The sequence below is a fragment of the Anabas testudineus genome, chromosome 6 (genome assembly GCF_900324465.2).
Source record: "Anabas testudineus chromosome 6, fAnaTes1.2, whole genome shotgun sequence".
Lineage (NCBI taxonomy): Eukaryota > Metazoa > Chordata > Actinopteri > Anabantiformes > Anabantidae > Anabas > Anabas testudineus.
In genome coordinates, this window is record NC_046615.1 from 8,309,261 (window position 1) to 8,334,893 (window position 25,633).

The following is a 25,633-nucleotide window of genomic DNA, read 5'->3' on the forward strand; positions in this document are numbered from 1 at the left end:
TTTTTCCTTCGTTCCTACCTTAGACATTGAAAACCAAAAGCTTGTGCACGTAGAAACATGCTATAACCTAAAGCAGACATCTACAAGAAAGTAAACGCATTTTAATACATCATGCTCTGCTTCGACAGATGTCCAGTGACATACCGTGACTTGGGAGACGACAAACAGTGCAGCCCAGCATTGGATCTCAAGCACTGCTGTGTACACCTTGTTCATGAACACATCGTCTCCCTGTGGGTTTTGACCACCTGTAGATCCATCTATGCGTTCCAGAAAAGCCTCTTTTTTAGGGACCCCGTCACCTATTTTTTCAGCCTTTGTGGGCTCATCTAGCCAGACGGGGTCCTCATCAGGCCTCAGGAAGATTGAATCCTCAGTATGGGAACGGGTGGAGCTGCTCAGCCGACGGGTCATGATCCCCCTGTTGAATGATGTTAGAGCTATTTGAAATGCCTTTCCTCTGTGATCACAAGGTTTTCACAGCCCAGTCAGTTATTTTATTACATTACTATATGCTGTCTCTTAAATCTATTTGGGAAGCTTACAAAACATTTTACATTGTACGACACTTTGACATGCCTCAAACAAAGTAAAGATTTACACGACCATTACAAGATCTCAGTAAGCTTGAATATTTTCATACTAAGACATGGCCCTGTGATGTGCTCGCCATGTTTGCCAGGATGTGTACGTGTGTGTCTAATTGTGTGTTTTTAAATTAGCATGTATATGACAGAAAGGGTTGCATTTATTCCACAGGCCTATTCAGATGTATAGCTAAGCAGCTTGGAGTGGCTCTTATCTCCGGATCCTCTTGTCTCCCTCAGATTGGACTCCATTGTGTGAATGTGTTTGTGTGTGTGTTTGAGAGAGAGAGGGACAGAGGGGGAGAGAGAGAAAATGTGTGTGTGTGTGTGTGTGTGTGTGTGTGTGAGAGAGAGAGAGAGGCTCTATTGTGGAGAGATGAGTCAGGGGTAGCGTGTTTACAGCCCTGTCCGTCGCCTTGGCAACAGAGTGGCTCTCATCCCTCTCATCCGTCCTGAGCATTATCATCCACTGACAACAACACACACACACACAAACACACACGCGCGCGTACAGCTTCTCCGTATCAGTCAGCAGTGCATTCAAAGCCGTTTTCCGCCCTGCTCTTTTGTCCTTCAACCATTAATAAAGATGCTTCGTACATTTGGCTGATTATCGCCACGTGGTGTGTGCGGATGTGTGAATGCGGGGGCTTGTAAGAGTGGTGGTGTACTGTTTGCGCACATATCACTTTTGTCTGAATGTGTTGCTGATGGCTAAATTTGTCACAAGTGAGTTTGGAATAAGTTTACATCAATGACTACCATAAAAAGGACTTCCTACTCGGCTTTCTGGAATCTAAAAACTACTGTATACAGCCAGTCACATGACTCACCAATGATAAAAGACAGGGAACTGGGAGGGAGTCAGATCACATGATCAAGTTAAATCCTGTATCCTGTGACAACCAACCGCTGTCAGCCATTGTCCGGCAGAGTCAAATCTGAAAGACAGAGGACAACAGCCAACCATCACACCCCTGCGTTATAATTATAAATTATAATTAAAGGTTAAGAAAAGAGAAATAAAAACACCTGTTACAGCTAATACATACATTCCTAATTATGACCCAGCATGACATATACATTGTAGACACCTTGTGACTCAAATTGAGCTGGTCACACTGATACAGGGTTACTAATCCAATTTCATCTAAAGATGGATCAGAGTAGCACCCTTGTCAGCTCCCAGCTGTGCTTTCATGAGTGGAGGATGGTGATGTAAAGTGACACAGTAAACTGTCAATATTTCTTCCCCTCTCTTTTTCTCTCTCCCTCCCTAAGAGGCAGGGATGGTTCGAACCAGACTAAGTAGACACCTCCTGTAATACATTCAGATCGCTCCAGCAGCATCAGTATGCATGAAGTCAAGCCTCCTCTGCTCTTCTCTCCTGTCTCTCGTCTCCCCTCCTCTCCTTCTGTGCCACTGCACCCTGTTGAACGAAGAGGGCGAGCTCAGTGGAATATGAGACCACACCAGTAGTGTGTTTGTGTGTGTGTGTGTGTGTGTGTGTGTGTGAGTGCAGGTGTTGAACGGAGGGGAGCTGCTTTGAGTCCTTTTCTATCTCTCTGCTTGCTGCGAAGGTGGTTTTGAAGTGATGACGCCAGTTAGCCTGGTCCATAGCCATGGCAACGTGCATACATACAATGTACACACACACACACACACACACACACACACACACATACAACATATACACACACACACACACACACACACATAAGGTTGTATAAGAGAAACGGAGAAAGTTCAGACGTGCTTCCATTTTTAAACAATAGATGGACAGGTAGATGAGTGGACCAGGGGATGAGTGGTAGAAAAAAAACAGCTCTTTTTTGTCTGAAGGTTTCTGAAGCAGTGACGCAGTGAGGTTGGCGTTTTGGTAACCATGGCAACCAACATACTGTGGCATGCACACACACACACACACACACACACACACACACACACACACACACACACACACACACACACACACTTTGGCAGAGACACTGCATGAAAAATGAAAAACATAAAACATTTCAAATTGTGCGTCTCTTTGCTTTTATTCTTTGAGGCAAATGTTTAGTCTTCGGTTTCTTTGGTGAACGACCCAGTACACTTAACTAGAAAAGCAACTGTTCAATGATTCCACCATATTGTCTGTGTTTTCTATGCAAACATGGGGTTTTTAAGCATTTTCCCAATGATAGGAATCATGTCAGGAAAATGCTAAATTCACATTTTAGATCTAAAGTTCATCAAATATGGGAATGTAGTACAGACAGTGGTGGAATCAGAATCACAATCATCAGTCCAGCCAGTTTCCTACAGCAACAGGAAGTGATAATAGGTTGCTTCTTGTTTGAGCATTAAAACATTGAAGGTATTTTTCAAAATTACTTCAAATCAGATGATGACTGACACCAACAAGCTGCAGCACCGTGCTGAATATTGTAAGCAGCTAGTTAAACCTAATTACAAAAACACCATAGGCTGTGTAATGATTAATGAACTATGAGTCAAATCTCTATTTATAAGCAATGTTTTCTGAAGACTGTACAACCAGGCTAAATGGATTAATGGCAAATAAGTCAAACCTGACAGCTGATTCATCCTCACTGAAGGTCTACTGTCTTTGGGTCCTTACAAACACCACCCCCTCAGTCTTCAAATAGAGTATGTGCGTAGTGTTTCCATTGATCTGCATCCATTCAGAGCACCCAAGATCCACCGGAGCCATATAATAAACCCACAGTCTCTGTCCTGGGGGAACCACAGGACCAGGAATGACTGTATGCTGTGACAGTTGTCTAAAGCTCTTTCCTGCAGCCAGGAACAACAGGAATTAACATAGAGCCACATTATTGTTTTGGCGACAGCTGGCTTATGCTTGAGTGGATATTCTTGATGCTTCTAGCATCTCCATCTGGAAAAAAAATAATGTGTGCAAATCTGCTTTTCTATTCTACTTTTCAATAGAGTCATGTTCCTTGTGTTCTCCTCATTACATTACAAGTCAAACGGGAAATGCTACTATAGCAGCATTTCCCGTTTCCAGGTGATTCGAATCTTTTGAAGTATCAAGTGTGTTGTCAAGGGTAGACGAGGCAGGAGGAATCTCTTACTGAAAGTGATGATGGGATGGTAATGTGAGATAAAGAGCCAAAACCTGCTTTATCAACCTTTCTTGTCCACACACACACACACACATACACACACACACACACACACACGCACACACACACCAAAATCTTGCTATAACCACAAGCATGAGCTCACAATGACCTTAAATGAAACACCCAGCACACCCTGCACCGTCCTCCTTTTTATCACAGAGACAGATAATCAATCAGCTGTTTTGTTTACATACACTCTTACAATCTCTTGCCGCAGCTACAGGGGCATTTCAATGAAAATCTCATTAACACACATATAAATTTACAACTCCGCCTAAGCTATACTGTATGAATAATTGAAATATGCTGCATTGCGAATTGATTTACAGCCTGCCGGAGATGAATCTGGATTTCCCGGTGACACAGGATTGTGTTACATGATTGCACTGCATCAAAACATCAGTCCGGGAATGGCATTCTCTGGCAGTCATTCATACTAAGACAAAACACCATTCATATCACGTACATGGCTACGGTGAGCTAGAGCGACCACACAGTGCAGAGCTGGATGGATTAGTAATGAATCACCCAGGGAGGTGGACTACTGGAACTCTCTCTGTTAACTCCCACATTGTCACATAGACATGATACAACACAGAGGAAATCAAGCTTTGAATGATTCTAGATCAGGGAGGAAATGCACAGTTAATAACAGAGGAAGACCATGGAAGAAGAACCAACCTGTTGGCAAATGATCAGTTTTATTCATCTGAAATTAAACATACACATAACAGAGGCTACATGACATGTTCCTACCTTTTTACAGCCAGGAAAGCAGCAGCCTTATGAACCGTGGTGGCTTTGCTGAGGAATTGTTATTCACCTCATGTCGCACAGCCATCGAGGGGGAAAAGAGGGAGAGACTGAGGAAGGAGAGGAAGGCTGAAGCAGTCACTCACCCACAACCCTAAGTGTGGTTAGGATAAGTCCTCTTACCTGGCTGAGCTCGCCTTCACATCGCCATCTGCCGCTGTGCTCCCTCTGAGCCAAAGACCAGAAGCCAAACACCAAGAACTAATCCCTTTTACTGCGCCTCTGTCTGGATGAAAAAAAGGCTGTTTTTGCATGGAAGGAGGCACACGGACAGTAAAAGACAAGAGCAAGGCAAGGGATGAGTGGCGAGGTTAGGGAAGGTTCAATATACGAATGTGGGTGTGTGTATCTGCGTGTGGAAGTGAGATAGAGGTATAAAAGTGTGATGGGTTTTCTTTTGTTTGTATCCTGGAGGAGAGAGAGATATCCACAGGCGGCAGCTTCGTCTAGGTATATGCAGCAAGAGGCTGTATGGTAGCCTTGGCAACAGAGCCAGAATGAGGGAGAGCGAGCGAGGGAGCAGAGAGTGAGAGAGAGAGAGAGAGGGAGAGAGAGGGAGAGAGAGGGAGAGAGAGGGAGAGAGGGAGAGAGGGAGAGAGAGGGAGAGAGAGGGAGAGAGAGGGAGAGAGAGGGAGAGTGTGTGTATGTACGTTTGAAACAATAACATTGTGGGGACACATCTGTTTATACAGTCAAACTATGGGGGCTTAGGTTCACAAGCTAAAGCTTTTAGTCTGAGGATTAAAGGATAAGTCGAACAAACCCTATAATGTCAAAAACAACTGCAAAATGATGGATTGTTGTCAAAAAACTATTACACACACGTAGTGTAGCCACCGCTCTGCATTGGGTAACATGTCCCTTTATTGCAATGAGCATGGGCAAACGCTTATTTTGAGTCAGCCCCACATATGCCAGACGTAAATTCACTAAGGCACTGAATGTGTATTCATCCACTGCTGAAAATAGTCCCCAACAAATGCTATACTTACTCCCACATTTGCTAACGACTATGATGCCCATCAGCTCTGTGAAGGTTTTCGACCTTTAAATAAACAAACATATCAGTATGTACGAGTTTGTTTAAGATATTTTTGTCTTCCGTGGGAACTAACGTGTTTGTATTTATGTGCCACAGTCAGAAAGGAAGATGGGAAGTAAGAGGAGACAGACTATCACACTGGCTTTGGTCTGTTCATGGGATTTATTGACTGTAGGGGAAATAGAGAAAAGATAAGTTTCCAAGAATAAAGGCTAAGGCAAGTCAGTGTCCTCCTAAGTGACAACATGATGTTTGTTTGTGTGTGTGTGTGGATATAGTCGGGGGGAGTCGGATCATAACACATCCCCCCCACCACTGTCACCTCCTCCAATTCCAGTCTGTAGGATCTGCCACCCACCTCTCTCACCCTGTTTCTCACTTGTCTCAATCACCTCCCTGCAGCCCACGACTCATCATCATCATCATCATCATCATCATCATCATCATCCAGGTCTACACTCTTTTTTCCGCTCTCCATCAGTTTTGTCGTCCCCATGTTCTCTGTTCTTGCTCATCCTCTGATGCTCTCCCCCTCCCCCTCTTTTCCTCTCTCTCTCTCTCTCTCTCTGCCTACTTACAACCTCCTGTCATTTCTTGTCTCTCTCCCCCCTTTAGTGGGTTGTGCTCTCTCTCTCTCTCTCTCTCTCTCCCTCCTTCCTGGCTTGCCATATGGTAGCCCTCCCCTGTCAGCTCTCTGAAGTGACCAGCCGAAAGCAGCCATTATGTGATCAACACAAACCACTTGGCAACACAACACACACAAATTTGCTTTATTGGCATGACAATATACTGTAGCGCTGCCAAAGCATGTTGCATAAGGTTTACCACATAAGTACTGTGTATTGTAACGATGATGACCACAGCCACTAGTTACAGGCCTGAGAAGCCACTGTGTGAGGTATAAAATGAGCCACAACGCTCTTTGGTAGTTCTACTTGCAAGGTACCATTCATAGAGAACGGAGAGAAAGCATATTGGAGCAGTAGCCCGTAAAAAGGTAAAAGACCCAAGTTCACTGAAATGAGAATCAAATTTCTTTCTGTTTCCTTAAAAATACAGAAGAAAACCCCCTGCAAAACCACAGCATGTTATTTTTTTACACCTTATGTGCAGACCAGACAAACAGGATATAACACGATGCTGTGTTTGTCGGAGCTGGTGGGTTAATTTTTGAATCTAATCGTCTGTCAGCTTCACATTCACCACACAGACACGAGAAATGAAACATGCACATTTGCTAAAATGTAAAACTAATGGTGTGGATGTGCACACAGCAAAATAAACAACATCTCACTCTCCCACACGTTGTCACCTTCCCCACCACTTCAATCAACTAAACGAACTCCTCTGTCCTTCCTTATCTTCTCCTCCTCGCCTGTTTTTTTTTATACAATCTCACCTCTATACACAAATACACGCAAAGTCAATGTCACACAGTGTAGACCTTGAGTGTGAACGTGTCATTTAAACAAATTCCAGGAAAAGGAGGCTGTTATCTCGTGGCATTGAGCTGTGTGGTTCGAAACATCGAACCATCCAACTGTTCCATTACTTCCTCATTTTCTCTTGCTGTGCCACACAGTGATACTGCATTTTTCAGAAGTCATTTTACTGTATGTGTATGTATGTTTACTGTGAATGTGGTATTTGAATTTGTAAGGTTCAATTGAAATGAAAAGGAAAATGAACTGTTACTTCCCGGAAAATTAAACACGCGCAACAGAATCAAATTTAAGAAAAGTGTAATTTGTCAAACTAGAAAAATAAATAAAAGTGAATAAATTAAAGTTAATGTGAGTGAGATGGTGCAGGAGCAGCATTCCTCTCGAAACCAACGGAGGCATCTAGTGGTCTTAATGGCTCACTGCTGATATCTTTATGAATGGCTAGTAGCCAACTGAGTCAATCTCATTAATACACGCTTCTGGAGTGTTTAGCCAAGTGATATTTAGTGTGGTGAGTTTTAACAAGTTAATTAGGCTTAAAGCCTTCCTGTCTGTTACCAAACTGATGCCAATCGCAGATTTGACTGTGACTCATCATGTCGCATCTAGATGAAGACAACAACTTCCAGCCTGCCTATCTGCAGGCTTAAAAGACAGTGTAAAACACACACACACACACACACATACACACACACACACACACACACACACACACACACACACACACACACACACACACACACACACGGGAAGGCCAATCTAGCTGCACATTTGCATTGGAGAGAATCTGGGAGCTGTAAAGTGTTCATTTGATGACCGCAGGCTGCCGCAGTCAGCTTGTTTCCTGTGGACACAAACTGATAGAACGGAGAATTAGAGATTTATGGGGGAAACATTGTTTACTGTAATACCAGATGAATTGTAGGGAGATGTCCAGTATTTACTTACGGGTTTTTGAGCAAAATGCTAATTCTAAATAATCTTTAGCGATGATACTAATAACATAAGACAGTAATTTGCAGAAACACACTCATCCTGAGAGAGTTGAGTGTACAGTATTTGATAAATACCTAATGCTGAGGTAGTCTTGTTTCAATTACTCATTAACTTTGGCTCTTGTTAGTTTTTCATTAGTTCCTCATTTACCGTAACCACTTTATAAGTGCATGAGATCATACACACACACACACACACACACACACACACACACACACACACACACACCACACACACACACACACACCACACACACAATAAGCAACGATTTGGGGTTTTGCATGCTTGGCCTAAAGTGACAGCAGTTAGAAACATCTCCTCCCAGTTCCTGTGCCATCGTGTACAAGTCTGCGTCACATGAGAATTTATTTTATACATCTGTGCTTTACTTCCTTTATGTGTGTCTGTGACCGAGAGCAAGAGTAAGTCTGAGAATAAAATCGGACAGGCAGTAAATACTGAGAAATAAAACATCTTTCATCGTGTAGAATGCGTCTCCACCCTTGCTGTAGGGCTGTGTCACAACACCACTGCATTTAGCAACCTCTTTTTGTTTTTATCACTGCATGATCCCATAGAGGGACTTCGGATGGGACTGTTTCAAACACTAGATTAGAAGTCCCTGTTTACTTCAGGGTGCAAATCTAAACTGCATGCTCTGACAGCAAATATGTGAATACACATGTCCGTGGGTCATAGCGGTAATTATGACAATTTACCCAACATAAACAAACAAACGAGAGTCATGCAGATGGAGAGATGGAGAGCAGAGTTAAAGCAGACATGTCCTCCTCTGATAGACGCTACAACTATTTTTCTGTTCTCTTTGTTTTTGGCACAAACATACTGTCATTAGACATATTGTGTTTAAAAGGGGAAACATTTGAACAGTATGAACTTTATGGTGAAAGTGTACCCTCAAACTGAGAAAGTGTGTTCGGCTCGTGAGGGTGAGAGGAAAGCACAGAGGGTGGGTGGTGGGCAGGTCCAGAAGTAGGCCAACAGATATATCAGGAGGAGCGGGGTCACTGACGGTTCTCAACATATTGTCCGACATAACCACTGAGCTCTAATGTCACTAAACCATTGAACTAAAGCTGAGTTTTCAGAGATTTCAGATCCATCTCATACACTTAGCATTAGCTGTTAATTTAGCTGTTTATTTATTATGAAGGCAAGTCAATAAGAAAGTGTATTTATAACTTTTAGATAAGATCATATTAACATGTGGTACATTACTTTCTACTAACTACTGTAGAGTAGCCTACTTTGCTAGCGTGCGAGCAGATGTTTTGTTTTGTTTTTCCCCAAATGCTCCGTGGCAATGACATATATACTCCCTGAGGTGCAAATGTTTATTTATCTATTTTTATTTATGTTTATATCATTATCTTGATTTCACAAGGAGAACCTCATTGAGATTAACAATCTCTTTCGCAAGAACGTCCTGGCCGAGACACACAAAACGTTTCAGGCAAACAGCATACTATAAAAACAAGTACAGATCTACCACAAGCTCGTGTTTGGTTAAACCGAACAATAAAATAATACAAAATGACAATGATTTAAATGAAATACAGTAATACAGTGTAATAATATAAGGAACAACAAAGTCGTAGGTCCTTGTTCTGTTATTCTGTGTGCAGCAGTTAAATACAGCTCACAGTCTGGTTCCTGTCCGACTGGCACAAAAAGGGAAACTAAGCTTCGGTTTACCTTTACGCTCTGGTGGGGATTTTAAGAATCATTGCTCCACTATGGAAATACCTAAAGGCAGTACTGTCTACCTTTGTCATACTTTCTTAATTGACAGTATAGTGTCAGCAGTAGTAGCCATTTGTCCATCTCCTGTCTCTGCTCCACCTTCACAGTTCTCTTGTATCTGCCTCAACCATGACACAGCATTTATTGTTATTATTTATTATTTATATATAAACTCTCACACGTTTATATATAAGCCACAAACCGATTCCCAGCAGCCCAGCGTGCAGTATATATGTGGAGAAAGCAAATCTAAATTTATCGAAATTGGCAGCAGAGAGTATGAACAAACTTCACACAAGCAGCTAAAAAAAGCGGCTGAAAGCATCATGGCTGTCATCAAACTACGACGACATAGACGAGCTTGTGTGTGTAGGTGAAAAAGTATGTCATCATGTTTTGTTATCAGATGACTGACTTCTTTCTCATTCTTGCTGACCTATTGAATTATCTTTACTAAAACGTGGCTAGTCTCTGCAGTATGTACAGAAACTATATTTGTTCAGCAGAAATTAGTGTGCATGTCTTCTTATACTCAAAAACTAACAAAAACAAAAATCAATTCTAGTTATTTTCCAAACTCTTCAACTGGAAAACGTCTTTATCTCTGACTAACACCTCCAGTATGAGTTGGTGGCCGATGGCCAATGTATACAACCATTTTTGCTTTATTAGAGCATTCCTCCATTGTCTTTATTATTTCATCTGGAATACCAAGTGCTTTGGTTTCTTTCCAGCTTTTAACTTCTAGCTTTTCTTTCATTTAAAGGACCTCCTCTTCAGACTGATGTTTGATCTTGAACCAGGTCACTTTGTGTCAGCTTGTGCTGTTCTCTGAAGCTCTTCCCAGCCACTCTGATAAAATGTGCAGTCAAAATACACAGTCCACCATCATGCAGACACTACCTTTTATTTTCTCTCGTCTTTTTCCTCTCTTTGTTCTTTGATTATTATAACAAGCCACGGAAACTAACATGACAAAATGGCCATGGCAGCGTCTGTCATGGAAATTCAATAAAAGAGGTTGAGTGTGTTCTGACAAATGATTTATAAATAGACACTGTCCCTCACAAATATGCTGACTGTGTGTTTTCCTACGAAAACAATTTACATACCTCATTTGCATGTCCTGTACTGTCCTGTAATGTGGCACATGAGACGTGGAAATGTTTCCATTAATCTTTGTTTGTTTATAAAAATGGAGAATCAACAGTGTCAGATAGAGAGAAAGAAGAAGGCAATGCTGATTTGCATTATATCTCCTCTATCTGTTTTGTCTGGGGCTGCGTGAACTGCAAACACTAAGCAGTCATAAAACTTGATAGGCTGATGCTGTGGCTGGTACAGTGGCTCTCAGAGGTCAGTGCACTGCAGATTGGGACATATGCAAATAGACAAACACAAGCACAAGTTTACATTAAGTTCTCTCACACAACATGTTACTGGGAGGTACAATTTTATCTACAGATGAGACAATGAAATGTGATTTGACAAACCAGTTGCAGGGGACAATTCACAGATTGGTGAAAAATGTCAATCCTATAAAACATTTCTATCCTGATGGGTCTCTTCCTGGATGGTAATGCCCTCAATTGTTGGAATCACATCAGCAGTTTTACCACACAACTCTTCAGTAAATATGCAGAATGCACTTGGCACTGTCTGGTAGATTAACCATATCTTCCTTAACAACGCAGTCCTGTGAACAAAGTTTGATGGGTGATGATGGCCATCATCAGACAACAAATGTCTGACAGCAGGTATATTCTTCTATATTTACCACCCCACTACACAAACCAAGTCATACTAGTTCTTGATTGGCATTTATTGTAAAAAAAAGATAGCTATGTATATCTATACAAATGACCTTCAGATTTATTGGTCATACCAAAAGCTGCTCTGGTTTGAGTCAGGTGCGCAGGGACAGGTTAAGATGCAAACGATTCCCACAATGTGCCTCCTCCAGGACCAGGAAGCTGCTGCTGCGTGCATGACGAAACCATCACTTCACATCACTCAGGTTGGATTGTTTACGTCTAAGGTTTAAATGCTGCGTACGTGTTTATGAATTTACTAAGATAGCGCAGCATTCCTTCTGCCTGGTTGCTATCAGGCAGTCCATCTTGACACATGAAGCATCATGGCAACAAAAACGAAAAAGCACAAATTGAGAGAACAGAACTGCACGAAAAACACGCTGCAACAATCCCCAGAGGATTACATAACATTCCTTGGGAATGGTGGGTCATTATGATCAGTTCATATCATCTCTGTCTTCATTAGTCATCACCAGCAGACTTTAACAGCCATTATGAAACTGTCTTTCACAGTGCATTGGCAGCTTTAGCATCCTGTGTACTATTTAAAGGTCAGAAAATCGCCCACTCAACGCAGCACATCTTTAACGACACAATTATTAAGATGTGTCATAGTCACACCAGAGCAGTTCACAGCTAGATATAATTTCCTGCTACTCTGTGAAACCAGTCGTCAAACCATAGTCTAATTCAGTAATCCAATAGGTCTTAACAGCAACACCAAGGTAAAATCATTTCAGTAAGGTTACACATAGCTTGAACTCTTTGCACCTACAGATATCTATGGCTCGGACAGACTGCCTGGTTTCCCTCAGTCTTCTGTTGGGTTTGTTGCACCTGTTGAACCAGTAACAAGTTGTAGTAATCTGATTAACATGTATGTAGAAATATAAAGTATATCCCCAGTAATAGCTAGTGGAATGGATACAATTTGGTATTTATTATAAGTTATTCATCTCAGTAATTTTCATTTTGGTGTCAACTTGTTTGAGGTTTTGATGGATGGTTGATAGCAGTGTGGACATATTTGCTCATCTGCCAAATAAAGTTATTAGATTTCTGTCTATTGTTGCTAATTTTCATAATTCTTGTTTAGAGCTGTAATGTGTGTGAGTGTGTGTGTGTGTGTGTGTGTGTGAACACACACAGCTTCCCAGTGAGGATGTGGCTCGACATAAGGACATGGAGTATGAATAATTGGTTTTTACAACAATAATAACAGGGAACATCTTGGTGTACTTTAAGGAAATAGGGTTTAGTGACTTGTAGGGTGGTAGAAGTACACAAACCCAATACTTAAATAAACTAACTAAAGTAAATTGTTATGTATTAACCACCTGTCAGTACATTAAGTGGTAAGCCAGCTCTGCTTCTGCTTTGCCCTGACTGTTTATTAATTACTAGAAATGTTTCCCAGTGGAAAGTTTGGTGAATAAATCTAAAACATACTTGTACCTGTACATGCATGTTATAAAAAGCTTCATATTCAACCCTGATAGTACTTGTACTTTGAACATTTTAGAGCAAGAACTTTAAGCGTTAAGTTGTAGTGAAGTACTTTTTATGCCTTATTTAAGCATCAAGTTTGTGTCGTCTTCCACCAATTTGCTCACATGTGGTTAATTCACAATAGTACATCGTTGTTTATTTTCCCTTTGATGAATAGTGGAATAAAAATTCAGACACTAAAATGAAAATACAGCATAATGATGAAAGCACAACATAAATGTACTTGACTAAATGTACTTTGTTATTTACCATCTCAGATGACCTCAGTGAACTCTGAATATAGCCAACTTAAACAAGACGAGGGTTTGACTCCACTGGTTGGCCGGGTGCCTTTCTGTGTGGAGTTTGCCTATTCTCCCCATCTATGAGTGGCTGTTTTCCAGTTTACTCCCACAGTCCAAAGACATCTAGTTAGGCTTAGTTGGTGACTGTACTGTAAATTGCCCATAGGTCCCTATATGCAAGCCCTGCGATAAACTGGTGACCTCTTGCCCAGTGACAGCTGGGATGGGCTCCAGCACCCTTATGAGGACCAGCACCATAAGTGCACCAGCCTTACTACACCTAATCCGTCCATTTCTACAGTAGACTGGATTTTGAGTGCCAGTATTGCTCCAGTGGACTCCCACAAGAGCAGGCTCTGTTTCGTGTTCAGTCAGGACGTTGATGTGTCACAAAAAGTGTCTCATGTGTTTTTTTATTTCTGGTCTTTCCTGCAGGGGGTGGAGACGAGCAAGTGAGAGAAGAAAACAAACCCACTTGGAGGGCAAGCATGCGTACAAGGATGCTCAGAGCTCAGTCTCTACCTGGCAGTCCAGGTATAGCACACTGACATAAATGAGACAAAACACCGAACTTTGACAATAGCAAGTCACAGCAGGTCCTACACGAGTCTGTTACCAAAGCTAAACTCGTTAATCTGCAAACAAATGCCAACTGCTGCAAAACAATATACATTCTGGAGATGTAGTTGTACTTCCACTAGCCCGATAAGACATTGTTTAATTTAACAGATGACGTATTTCTCAGAACCTTGTTGTAGACCATACAAGGAGCTGCTAATATGAGAAACTGAGGCGGAGAGAACGAGGTAGAAAGAGAAGAAGGGTACAGGTCCATCTGTTCCGCCAACGTCGCCTCCCTCCCATAGTGCATCCTGGTGCCATGTGTTCCATCCATGTGAGTCATCAGACCAGGCCATCCTTTTTCCATTGCTCCATAGTCCAGTGCTGATGCTCACATGCCCATTGTTGGTGCACCCCGACAGGTCTACAGCTACGCAGTCCCATATGCGATAAACTGCGATGTACACCACTGTTCACTCCTTGGATCACTTTTGATAGTTACTGCCCACTGCAGACTGGGAACACCCCACAGGAGCTGCAGATTTGATCCAGTCATCTAGCCATCACAACTTAGCCCTTGTCAAACTCCTTCAAAACTTTACGTTTGCCCACGAACAGGCGCCACGATGAAGAGATAATCACCTGTCAGTGGTCATGTTCTGCCTGACTCATGTATTTCATCTAAGTATGCTTCTTTAATCTCTAAGCACCTATTATGCTCATTGTGTTGTTTAGGATAACAAATACACATTGTTCCATAATATTTTCATTTTTACATTCGTTCATGCTACCTTTGGGATGGCGTTGTGTGGTTTTGTTTGGCTCTACGTGTGAATGCGTGTGTTTCTCTCTCCAGGAAAACCAGGACACACAACCATTTTTCAGACATATGGACCAGAAATGATCACCATCTCTTGCGTTTAGCCACTGGTCCAGCACTGGTGCTTCAGAGTCCGGTAATAAAACATCCCAAGTCCCTCTCACTTCCTATTTAACCACAAATCAACTTACTGAATTTTATTCCGACTTCATTCCAGGTACAGTTGCTATGTTTTGTTTTCTTGTTACTGGATTTGCATGTTTTATCAAAGCTCTGTTTCAGAGTGAAGGGAAGTATAAATGAACACTTAAACCCATTAAACACTAAGAGAGAACAAAACACAGTTTTAGAGTTTTACTTAGACATTAATTCATAGTCATAATGATGTAAAGGATACTGAGCCAGCACTGTCGCTTCACAGCAACAAGGACCCGAGGTTCCAATCCACAGATCAGCCAGATGCCTTTTTTTGTGAAGTTTGCATGTTCTCCCTGTGTCTACGTGGGTTTTCTCTTCGGCTCTTGAAGATCCAGTGTCTGCTGAAGGAGGAAAGTGACAGTTCAGTGTTAAATTTCAACACTTCATCCTTCTTCACTAAAGAACACAGGAATTAAACGACATGTGAAGAGTGCCTGATAAAGGCCAGTGATGTAAAATGTATTTCTAGCTTTTATCAGCTTTGTTGCAGATCATTCTACAGGAAATAGAAACAGACAGACAGCTATTGTGCATGTTTTTAAAGTCACTATGTAACAGAGAGTGTGGAAAAGCTAATATTCAAATATGAATCTATTAAAAGTGCCTAGGTTAAGTATTAATGGTGCTTAAAGTAACAGAAACGTAATGAACTTTAAAACACACATGTTTTTATTCTGTTCGGTGTTTTATCACTTAGGGAAACAACAGATATGCATATTGGAAAGGGATGTGGTTGGTTTTACATATGTTTGACACAAACATATGTAAAACCCTGCATTACTCTGTAGGTTTCCACCTGCTGTTTTTGATGAGTTATTAAATGTTTAGAAGCAGTGATCAAAGAAGGATATCAATCCTTTTTTATTTTGTGCGTGATGATTCATTTGTGTAGCATTTGGTCTCTGAAAAAGGAAGCTAGACTTAGTTTGACCTTACAACAAGTTCAGCTCTACAGTCAGTAAGTAGGTAAAGCAGTTGAAGGACTCCATGGGTACATCCCGTCATCCTGCGTGGCCAACACTGTGGGATGACAAGTTTTCATTTGTTCAGCCCCCTCCTCATAGATTAGTCTGTGTCGGTAAAGTTTGAAGCTCCAACAAAGCTTTAATTCGAAGTGATGATGAGAGGAGTGGCAAACTTCACTGAACTTCCCCGAGTGACTCGCTCCGAGCGCCACTGTCCGCTCCTCCCCGTTAACAGCGAAGACGCATTTGCCCCTTTTCACTTGTAGTTCTCCTGGTGTGGGGAAAGTTTGGCTGAGCGCTGTCTGAGTCAGAAATACAGTCAAGGGTTTGTTTCTTTTAACCTACACTGAAGTCTGGTCATGAAGGCACCCAGGAAAGGCGCTTGAATAGTTTCCCTTAAACGTGCGGCACCATGGCTCCACTGCCGGGCTTCAGCGTCTCTCTGTGGGCTCCTCTGGTCTTCTGCGCTCTCCTCAAGGTATGAAAGCGTCCATTCTCCTGCGTCTTGCACAGAAATCAAACGGGCTCCTTTTAAAAAAGGACAACAGGGTGCTTTGTGTGGGTGGCGCACCTGTTGTGCAGGTAGCTGCCGTGCGTGTTTTAGCCAATGAGCTTCTGTGCGCTGCGCTGTGGAGCTGCAGCCGCACAGTGGAGAGTGCTGTGTGGAAAACATCTCAACAATGACACATTTCACTGTGGCGTCAACAAAGAAGGTCTTATGGGAGACAGCGCGCGTCACGACTTAGTATAAGATGAATGATGGTCTTTTGAGAGTTTTAATTATATTCAGATTCATGTCAGCGAGTAATTAATACGAGGAGAGTTCACAATGGTGGACTTCTCCTTAGAGGATGGAGAGATAATGTGTTTGTTCTCATGGTGTGTGACTAATTCATCAGAATGTAAACGAACTGACATTTTCAGGGCACTGGTCAGGTTTCTAGTGACCTGGTATATAGTAAAGCCTGTAAAACACAACACAACAGCATATATAATAACTCACTGAGGCATAACTGCACAACTGAGGTACCCAGCAGCAGCAGCAGCAGCCTGTGACCCACCTGTGCCCTCAGAGTCCCCACTGGTCTTTCTAGATATACTGTAAATAGAGATAAAGACAGAGAGAGCAGCTGCATGTCACTGTCACTACACATCTATATGGTGGCTTAAAATAGAAGTTCTTACTAGTAAAGAGGAAGGGTTCTTCTGCAAATGTGTTGTTTTCTGCTGTTGATTATTTTAAGGTAACACCCGATTGTAAGGCCCGAGATGAACCAACGTAAAAACTGTCACATACAATATTGACAAATAACTTGTAATTAACAGTCACATTATGGTTAATACCTGATCCACTAATTAGATAACTTTTGACACCGATGTTGATTGGGTGCATTGGATTTATAGCTTTTTTAGATAGTTTAAGAACAGGGCACAAATAATTTGGAGAGAAAATATGGAGGAGCATAAAAAGCTTCTGGACAAATGCAGGCAACCTAATCCTGTCTGAAAAACAAAGGCAAAAGTGGATATACATATTATACTCTTTCTTAAATGTGTAACTTTGGCACCAACAACCAGCGTGGTTTTGCATTTGATTCCTCTGCCGTTGTTATTATGATAATTAACCATAGAGAAATTAGATGTGAACGCAGATGTAGTTTTAGGAGGAAGGTGCTGACAAATATCATATTTTCTGTTTAACTTATGAGGAGTACAGATAATGTACTTCAGAAGGCTTATGTGTTAATGTATTCACACCATGCAAAGTAGCTTAATCATTTATACTGTATACACGCTTCATTGTGTGAACCTTATTTGAATCAAATGGAATATTCAAATATACACACTACTTGCAATTTTAAAGCTGATTCTTACCCCGGCCAGTGTTTTGGATGAATTTTGAACTCCTGGTAACATAAAGGTCACAGTCACTCAATCACTCATTTCACTGCAAAGAAATTAACCTCCAAAAATGTTTCACTTCCTGTCTGCCTCTTCTCGTCTCTGCAGCAAATGTGGGGTCAGCTCTGGCATAGCTAAAACGAAACTACAAAATACACATAAAGTGGCTTATAGAACATGATCATGTTTGAAGATTTGATTTTTTTATTTATTGAACTTAAAGGTTAATAAGTGACCTTGGAGACAGAGAGATACAGTTGAAATGCAAAGGTTTGAATAAAGCACGTATGAAGCCCTGCGTCAAGATGATGTTGTCAAATTAGTTAATAAATGCAGTTCATATGTACCTCATGGTGAGGTTTTGCACATGGAAACACAGTGCAGGGGGAAGTTAAATGTTCAATGATGCGTTCATCTTCTTTGAAGGGCTAACAATGTTCTGCACAAGCCACACATGCAAATGTGGTCACACAGTTGGTTTAGCACTGCAAAAAGAAGAACAAGTACCCGCACTCACGAAGACTTGTAAAAGAGCTCTATACCTATGTAATTGGGCAGTGGATTAGTCCTGCGTTGTGCATATTATCTAAGATGTGTTAAAACAGGAAAAGGACCTATTGTTGCTTGACTTTTGATGAAATCATACATTAGATTACTGGTTGTGTCACCATCAGCTACTTGAAATGAGCTCTACTTGAATCCTTTGTCCTCTCACAGGCTTTGTGTTTGTAGTCATGTCCAAATACTGTATCTTTATACTTAACTGTCTTGTAGATACAGAGCGATACAGAGTGTCTTTGATTCCACTAAGAATGTATGCATTTGGGGTTAGCAGTCTTCAGGATTCACCAGATGTTTAATTTAGCTTCTAACAGTCAAATTAATAAAATATCACATTTCATTCCCATCATGTTGTGTAAACCATTTCTATAAGCAGGAAAACACATTAACGTCATCCTCCCACTTCCAATTCCGTGTCAGAGGTCTCAGGCATTTCTGACGGCTACGATATCTCCCAAGTGGTCGAAAGAATTGTAAAAGCATCAACATAAAAAGTTTTTAAAAGACTGTAGAAAATGACTATTAGAGGCAGTTCAAGATAAAAAGATAAATGGGAAAATGTGTTTTGTAAATTGTGAATATCGATTCATATATTTTAATTTTAGTAGCAGCCAGCAGTTTGGACTGCTGTGTGAATGCCTATAAGTCGTTGCAACAGGAGTTTTTCCCACCCTTCCCATTCTGCAGAAGTGACGTGAGAACAGCATAAAAGCACAACAGAATTTAAAGTAGAGAAAGAGGAAATACTATGTTTCCATACTGGCTACTGACATACCTGTTAGTCTGCTTCCCTTGCAAAAAACAAGGACATTTCTTTGTGACCAAAACATTTGAGGAGTTCTGTAAGTCTGTCTTGATATGCAGGTTCATCCCTGGCTATTATATTTGGTGTCTGATTAAGGAAATTACATTGAAATAGACTGAGAGTCCTGAAGTATAATCATAATTAGAAAATATTAGGAAAAACGATTTTGTTCACAACATGACAAGTTGCTTTTTTCTATAGCTATGTCTCTTCTCTTTTCTACAGCCCACAGACTGTTTTATTAAAATTGAAATGTATATATTTAGGGAACTGCACAGTTATTTAACTTTTGTACTGGATCAATTAAGTTTTCTGGAATCCTGAAATCTTAACAGGGTCAGTCGTGTAGGTGTGGGATGCATGGATGGACATTCTGTTTTATTCTGTTTATTCCATGGTGAATCCTTCTGCATTTGTTCCTGTAATACCTCTTAATAAATTCAGAAATTATTCTGAAATATAAGTGTAAATTATACATTTTTTATATAGCATTGAAACAAACAGAACTGATTGAACATTAAACCTTTTTTATTCCATGCAGTTCAGAAAAAGTTCAAGTCACAGCTTTTAGACTCACATAATAATAACCTAAGAACACTTTCTCTTTACAATCTCCTTGTAAAGTCTTGTAACATGTAAAGAACTGGCCTGTCTGCAGCAATGGGCTCTGCTGTGATGAAAACTCTCTTTCTGGCTTGCTGCAGTTCTAGTGCCATAAATTACTAGAAATTGTGAATGATGTGCGATGGCTTGATGATGTCTGGTGTGCGTTTCACTTTCCCAAATGCATCTTGTCACTGTATCCAAAATAAGAAAGCATAGGCCTTCTTGTGTCTTGCCTCGCGTTGTTGCTATAAAGTTCATAAGTCACAAATCAAGACCTCCTTTGTGGAACGCTACCACCCACTCTCAACTCCTTCAACTGTATCAAGACGTCCCCGTTTCAAATCTACATCCCAAAGCGTGCTCGCTTTGACCAGTGCTACTGCTGGAAGCTCGGCATGAACAAGATGAATTACAAAGAGTCACAGTTCCCCAGTTCATGTAAATGCGACACAGGCTCCACTTTCAGCCTCAAAGGCCTTATTGTCAACTTTAGTTATCACTTCATCAGCGGCTTCTGAACAAGTTATGACCAAACAAGGCTTTATGTGAAATTAAATTTTATCGTTTCTCTCTCTTTTTTTATTACTCAATTAGTTAATGACTGTCCCCTAACTGTCCACATAGGACCACCATAAAGGCCTCCTCATCATAAGTATTTGCATAATTAGTCTGATATAGTGCTATTTTCAACTAATAGCCATCATATCGTTATCTCCCTATTAATGAATTACTGATGAAGATTTCCTTAGTTGTTTATTCATCTAATAAGAAAAAATGTTATTTAACTTTTGTTAGACATCGTTGAAAAGCCTCAACATATAAAGTCCAACTCACTGCGCGTCACATACAATAGGAGTGTATCCCAGTACCGAGTATTCTTCAGAATGTATCATCGCACCCCACGCTCCACTCAGACATCACACTGATCGCTCCTCTGTGATCAGGGTGATGGCCTCTCTGTCCAGAACTTGTGGGTGAGTGAATATGTATAAATTCAGGTACATCTTCCTCCTGTTACATGGCCAGCAACATTAGGAGGAAGCTCCGCTGGCAAGTGCATTGTACTCAGATGAGTATCTGCTGCCTGCAGCTCAGCATGCTGCACCGTGCTGGGCACAGTAAATACTACGTCACTCATTTCCATAGCCTCTGATGTGGCCTGTGATAGCAGCCACAGGACTATGGTGTGGGAGGCTGATAGTGGAGACAGACACACTTGTACTGTAGCTAAGGCTGTCGTGCGTTAGGAGTTTTTGGAGGCAGTAGATATTTTTAGACATGGCTTTCAGCATACAGTAGTTTTATGATTCATGTTCCTATAGTATTCCACAGAGGACACTGATATTCAGTTTCTCTTGTGGAGCATTGTGCCTCTTGTATTGTCATAGAAATTATGTCATCTTTAAATTCTACTGTACAAATGGCTCAAATGTACTGTATGCAATACAGTACTGTCTAATACACAATTACAGGAAGAAATGAAAAAACCTTAACCCTAATTTTAACATTATCTACCCGGTTGATTTGTTTTCTAAGATTTAAGAGCTGTTTATGTATTCAGCGCTGGCACTTTCTATCAGAAAACTATACACACCTGTATTTTAAAGGAAGTGACTCGGAATTTAAATAACATTTATATAAATACCGCTGAGGGTGATAAATGATACAGTGGCAAGGGCAAGTAACTCTATTTGCAGTTTCCTGGTTTTAATGACGTGATCTGATCTTCACCAAAGTCACAAATACAAGTAAACAGTATTTTTTTTAAAGCTGTTAAAACACGAGAAGTAATTAAACACAAAGAGTGATGGTGAAAAAAGTAATGGCAACAGTTTTATAATAACTGGTTGAACAACATTTGGCAGAGGAAGGAGGAATTTTTCTTCCTTAAGCACTGCTTCAGTTCAGAAATTTTCTAGGACGTCTAGTGTGAAAGGTCATTCTACAACAACTCTGTTGTGTTGAGGCCTGACTCTGACTAGGCCACTCCAAAATGTGGATGTGTGTCTGTGGAGCCATTCTGTAGTAGACCTACTTTGATGTTTATGGTCATTACTCTGCTCACTACTGCTGCATCACCTGAGCTCCACCTTGCACACAGCCACCCTGACATTATTCTGTAGGAAGTAATCCCCCGAGGCAGCAAAGCACCCCCAAATCATAATGCTCCCTCCTCCTTACATTAAACTTTGTAACTGACCTGATTCAAGCACATTTGTTACAAAACATATTTAAAAACAACAACAACAACAACGCTGGTGGATGGGTGTGAGAAAATCAGACATGGTAGAGATAAGGGAACAGTCCCAGTTGTCAGGTGCGGCTTTGGCAAAGGTAATGCTTTAAAGTTAGTCTAAGTTAAGAGTTTAAACATTTATTAACCAAGGTCGCTTTGCCTTCCTTTATATGAGCGGGAGGAATGATGTGCAGCAGGACACTCATGGGAATCTACCGAGGCAATGCATTTGAAATATAGAGCAAGCTGCTATTTCATTAGAGGCTAATAAAATTATGCTATCGAAATATATGTATGGGAAAGAAAAACTGTATGTGAACTAGAAAGCCATATGTGGCTACACATAAGTCACTTAATATACTCTCTACTGTATGACATCAGCCTTAACTAATCCAAGCATTTCTCCTTATCCTGTCATTGAACCATCAGTTTTGATGCTTTAACATTTTATTACATTTGTAATACTTTGTGCATATGCCAGCAGGTAAATCCAGTTATAATTAAACAGAAAAGCTAAATTAAAAGTTAATTAAAGATAAATATATTACATGAGCACATTCATTCAAATGAAAATTCTTAATTTGGCAATGATTAACCCTCAGTTAGAGGGTCCAAGGCTGCCAAATATCAGTATCACTAATCTACACTCATATACTAGCTCACTAACATTTGTAACCAGGCACTAATGTGGTGAAGTGAGACTGACCCTTACTGGCTGTAATATAGCGCAAATACTAACGAGAAACAAAAGCTTAAATGGGAGACGCAAAAAGTAATAAAAAGAAAAAGGCTACTGTCAACAACATTGTGCTTTTTTCACTTTTATTCCTCATGAACTTATGGGTTTTGTTTTGCATCAATGCACATAGACACACACACACACACTTTGGTTCGAGTCAGATAACATGATTTTGCAGAATTTGAAGCTGTGGAGGAATCCAGTTTCTCCACTCAGCAAGTCAACAAGGACATCAGCAGGCCTTCAATAGTATGCGTAATTTAAGGAGGAGAAAGTATTATGCCCCCCTCCCTTTATGATTTTTTCTTAGTTATCAGACTATGAGAAGCTATGAGGATTATGGAGGAAGGAACTGGGGCGTTATCAGGAGGTGTGCAGAAAAGTCAGACTGCTACAGAAGGAGTCGGAAAGTGGCAGGCAGGCTGCCTTTAGGGTTGATGTAATGTTTATATAGTGGTCAGTACAGCCATTTCCTCCTCCTCCTCCAGCAGACAAGCCCAGTCAGGGGGCACAGATACAGGACAAAGGGCAAAACGGTCATTGGTCTCAGCCAAGTATGTTTCACAGTGAACGTTAAATATTGCTCCTCAAGTGAAAATCGACACAAAAGTGGCTCAAGAGGGCCTTTAAGAACTGTATATCTTCAGACTTTGAGCTGTGTGTAGCTGTAACCAGTAAAATGATCTTTCTCTCTTTAATCCAGTGGTTTCAGCACAATAATAAGCTTCTGCTATTCATGAATTGACACAAACAACATGTATCACATATCTGGTAAAAGGAACAAAGGATAAGAAATGCAATGAGCCTGAGATTAGATCTAAAATCCCAGGGGGAGTATGTGCTCATGGGTGGAGCAGAGCATACATAAGAAAAATAATGTCCATTTTTTTTGATCTTCAGTATTTTGGGGTCAGTATTTCCCAAATGGGACTTTGAGCTTGGGTTATTTCTGCGCTCTGAGTCACTGCCAAGACATAATGACTTGAGTTGTTTTTGTTTATTTAGTCAGTAGAAAATAAGTGATTCTTAGGAAGAGGGCCAAGAGAATTAGAACATTCAAGAGTTGTAGTTCACATAAGTCACATCCCCCGAGGTCAGTTTAACATGAGAGATGGTCATAGTTTTAAGATGTAGTTTCATATACTGGTATGCGACCATTGGAAGAACTTTAATTCATTATGTTTGAGGCACTGGGAAATTTTACACATGTTTTACTTGTGTACCACTGACTAACCACTAACGCACTGTATACAGAACAGTGGGAAGAAAAAAGGAATGGCCTTTCTCCATTCCTGCATAAATATGCCCTAAAACATGATCAGACTTTCACTCCTAAAATAATAAACTAGATAAAAATGGAACAAATTACACAAAAATGTACTTTCCAGTCTATAGAGATTTTGGTTTATTCCTCTTTACAGAACAACTTCAGTTCAGGTATGCTGGTTGGCTTCCTTACATGATTTGTCGGTTCTCTGCATTTCTGTAGGATTAAAGATGAATTAACTTTATTCATTATATACCTATATATGGTAGAATGGTTTAGGGTCATTATCTTGCTGCATGATCCACTTTCTGTCAAGCTTTAGTTCACAGATGGACATCTTCACGTTTTCCAGTAGAATAAATTTGTACAACTCAGAACTCATAGCTCCACTAATTGCAAACTGTCAACTGTCAAATCATGATACTGCCACCACCATGTTTCACAGACAATTTGCAGATGCTTTTATCTAAAGGGACTTTTAGCTGAAGGGATTGAAACAACTGATTCTACTGTAATGTCTCCTATTAATGAAGGCATGACATGAAATAAGTGTAGTGGTTTGGTCTCGTTCTCTTGTTTATCTGAGTTCACAGTTCATAAATGTTGAAGCATCACCGTATTTATCCATGTATCTTAAAATATGACCAGATCTATATCTATAGTAACTCATAATAAGGTGAATGTTTCCATTTACGGTGAATACATTATTCAACATGACAATGTGAGAATCTTCATTCCTCCTGGACACTGTGCGGATCTGATTGTGTAGCTGAATAAGTGCATGTTTGAGGTTATTGTTACAATAGGAGGCTTAAGTCTTTGTTCCACCAGTACTTTGAATATGTCATGGTTGTGTTCACTAAAGACATAAAACACTATAATCCTTTGTTACTGGCTTAAGCACATTTGATTTAAACAAAAGAAAACAAACAAAATTAACACTGAAGAGTCAAACACCCGTTAACACTTTGTCCAACGTGTTTCTAACATGAAGTTTAGCTCCGCACACAGAAACAGCAGAAGTATTGAAGGAGCATTGTCACGCACACTCAGACACTTCCTCATACAGGCTGTTCCTCCTATTTGAATGTTTTTATACTACCTGAAAATCCCATGTAATGGTTGGTTGGTTTGTTAATGTTTCAGGAAGACTTTCATTAATCAAAAATGTAAAAGATCAAACACACATTCATATTTTATTCATCTGATTGGCTGACTGTTTGGTGTCTTTTGGTGGACATATGTAGTATTTTGTATCGTGATGACCTTCTCATACAGTCTTGAACCCTCAGACTTTTTGTGCTCCTAAGGAAGGGCAGGGTCACTCATGTCTGCACAAAAGGAAAAGTTAAGGAAAGGACACCGGTCTCCAGGGATGGGTGGGTCAGTGGGTGGCATTTAGTGTAAAATGGACTTTTTCTTTCAGGGTTGAGGGGTAGGTGGAATAATGCAGGTTTAAACAGTGATGTCATGTGTTTAATGTTTAGCAGTGTGGTAACCAGACTGAAATGCAACATGTCAGTAAGTGACTCAGGGTTGTTTAAATTTGGCTAATAAGTAATA

The 25,633-nt window shown here is 40.6% G+C and overlaps 2 protein-coding genes across 42 annotated transcripts in view; one reads left to right on the top strand and one right to left on the bottom strand.

The window, feature by feature from the left end:
* ptpn5 (protein tyrosine phosphatase non-receptor type 5) overlaps positions 1-25,633 on the bottom strand; it is a 64,081-nt gene that overhangs the window by 7,855 nt on the left and 30,593 nt on the right. For 2 of the 7 annotated variants that reach the window (XM_026365004.1, XM_026365000.1), the window contains exons 2-5: positions 12,393-15,330; positions 4,680-4,782; positions 1,421-1,528; positions 145-421 (exon numbers count right to left, since the gene is read on the bottom strand). In XM_026365004.1, coding sequence (XP_026220789.1) covers positions 145-414 — 270 coding nt within the window. In that variant the 5' untranslated portion in view covers positions 415-421; positions 1,421-1,528; positions 4,680-4,782; positions 12,393-15,330. Of the gene's footprint in view, positions 1-144; positions 422-1,420; positions 1,529-4,499; positions 4,607-4,679; positions 5,124-12,392; positions 15,331-15,925; positions 16,065-16,957; positions 17,054-25,633 lie in introns of those variants that run through there. The other 5 variants (XM_026364999.1, XM_026365002.1, XM_026365001.1 and 2 more) reach the window with 5 other exon arrangements.
* LOC113165475 (phosphatidylinositol phosphatase PTPRQ-like) overlaps positions 16,153-25,633 on the top strand; it is a 41,614-nt gene continuing 32,133 nt past the window's right edge. For 12 of the 35 annotated variants that reach the window (XM_026364966.1, XM_026364969.1, XM_026364965.1 and 9 more), the window contains exon 1: positions 16,155-16,432. In XM_026364966.1, the coding sequence (XP_026220751.1) occupies positions 16,367-16,432 (66 nt within the window). In that variant the 5' untranslated portion in view covers positions 16,155-16,366. Of the gene's footprint in view, positions 16,433-25,633 lie in introns of all 35 variants that reach the window. The other 23 variants (XM_026364988.1, XM_026364990.1, XM_026364974.1 and 20 more) reach the window with 7 other exon arrangements.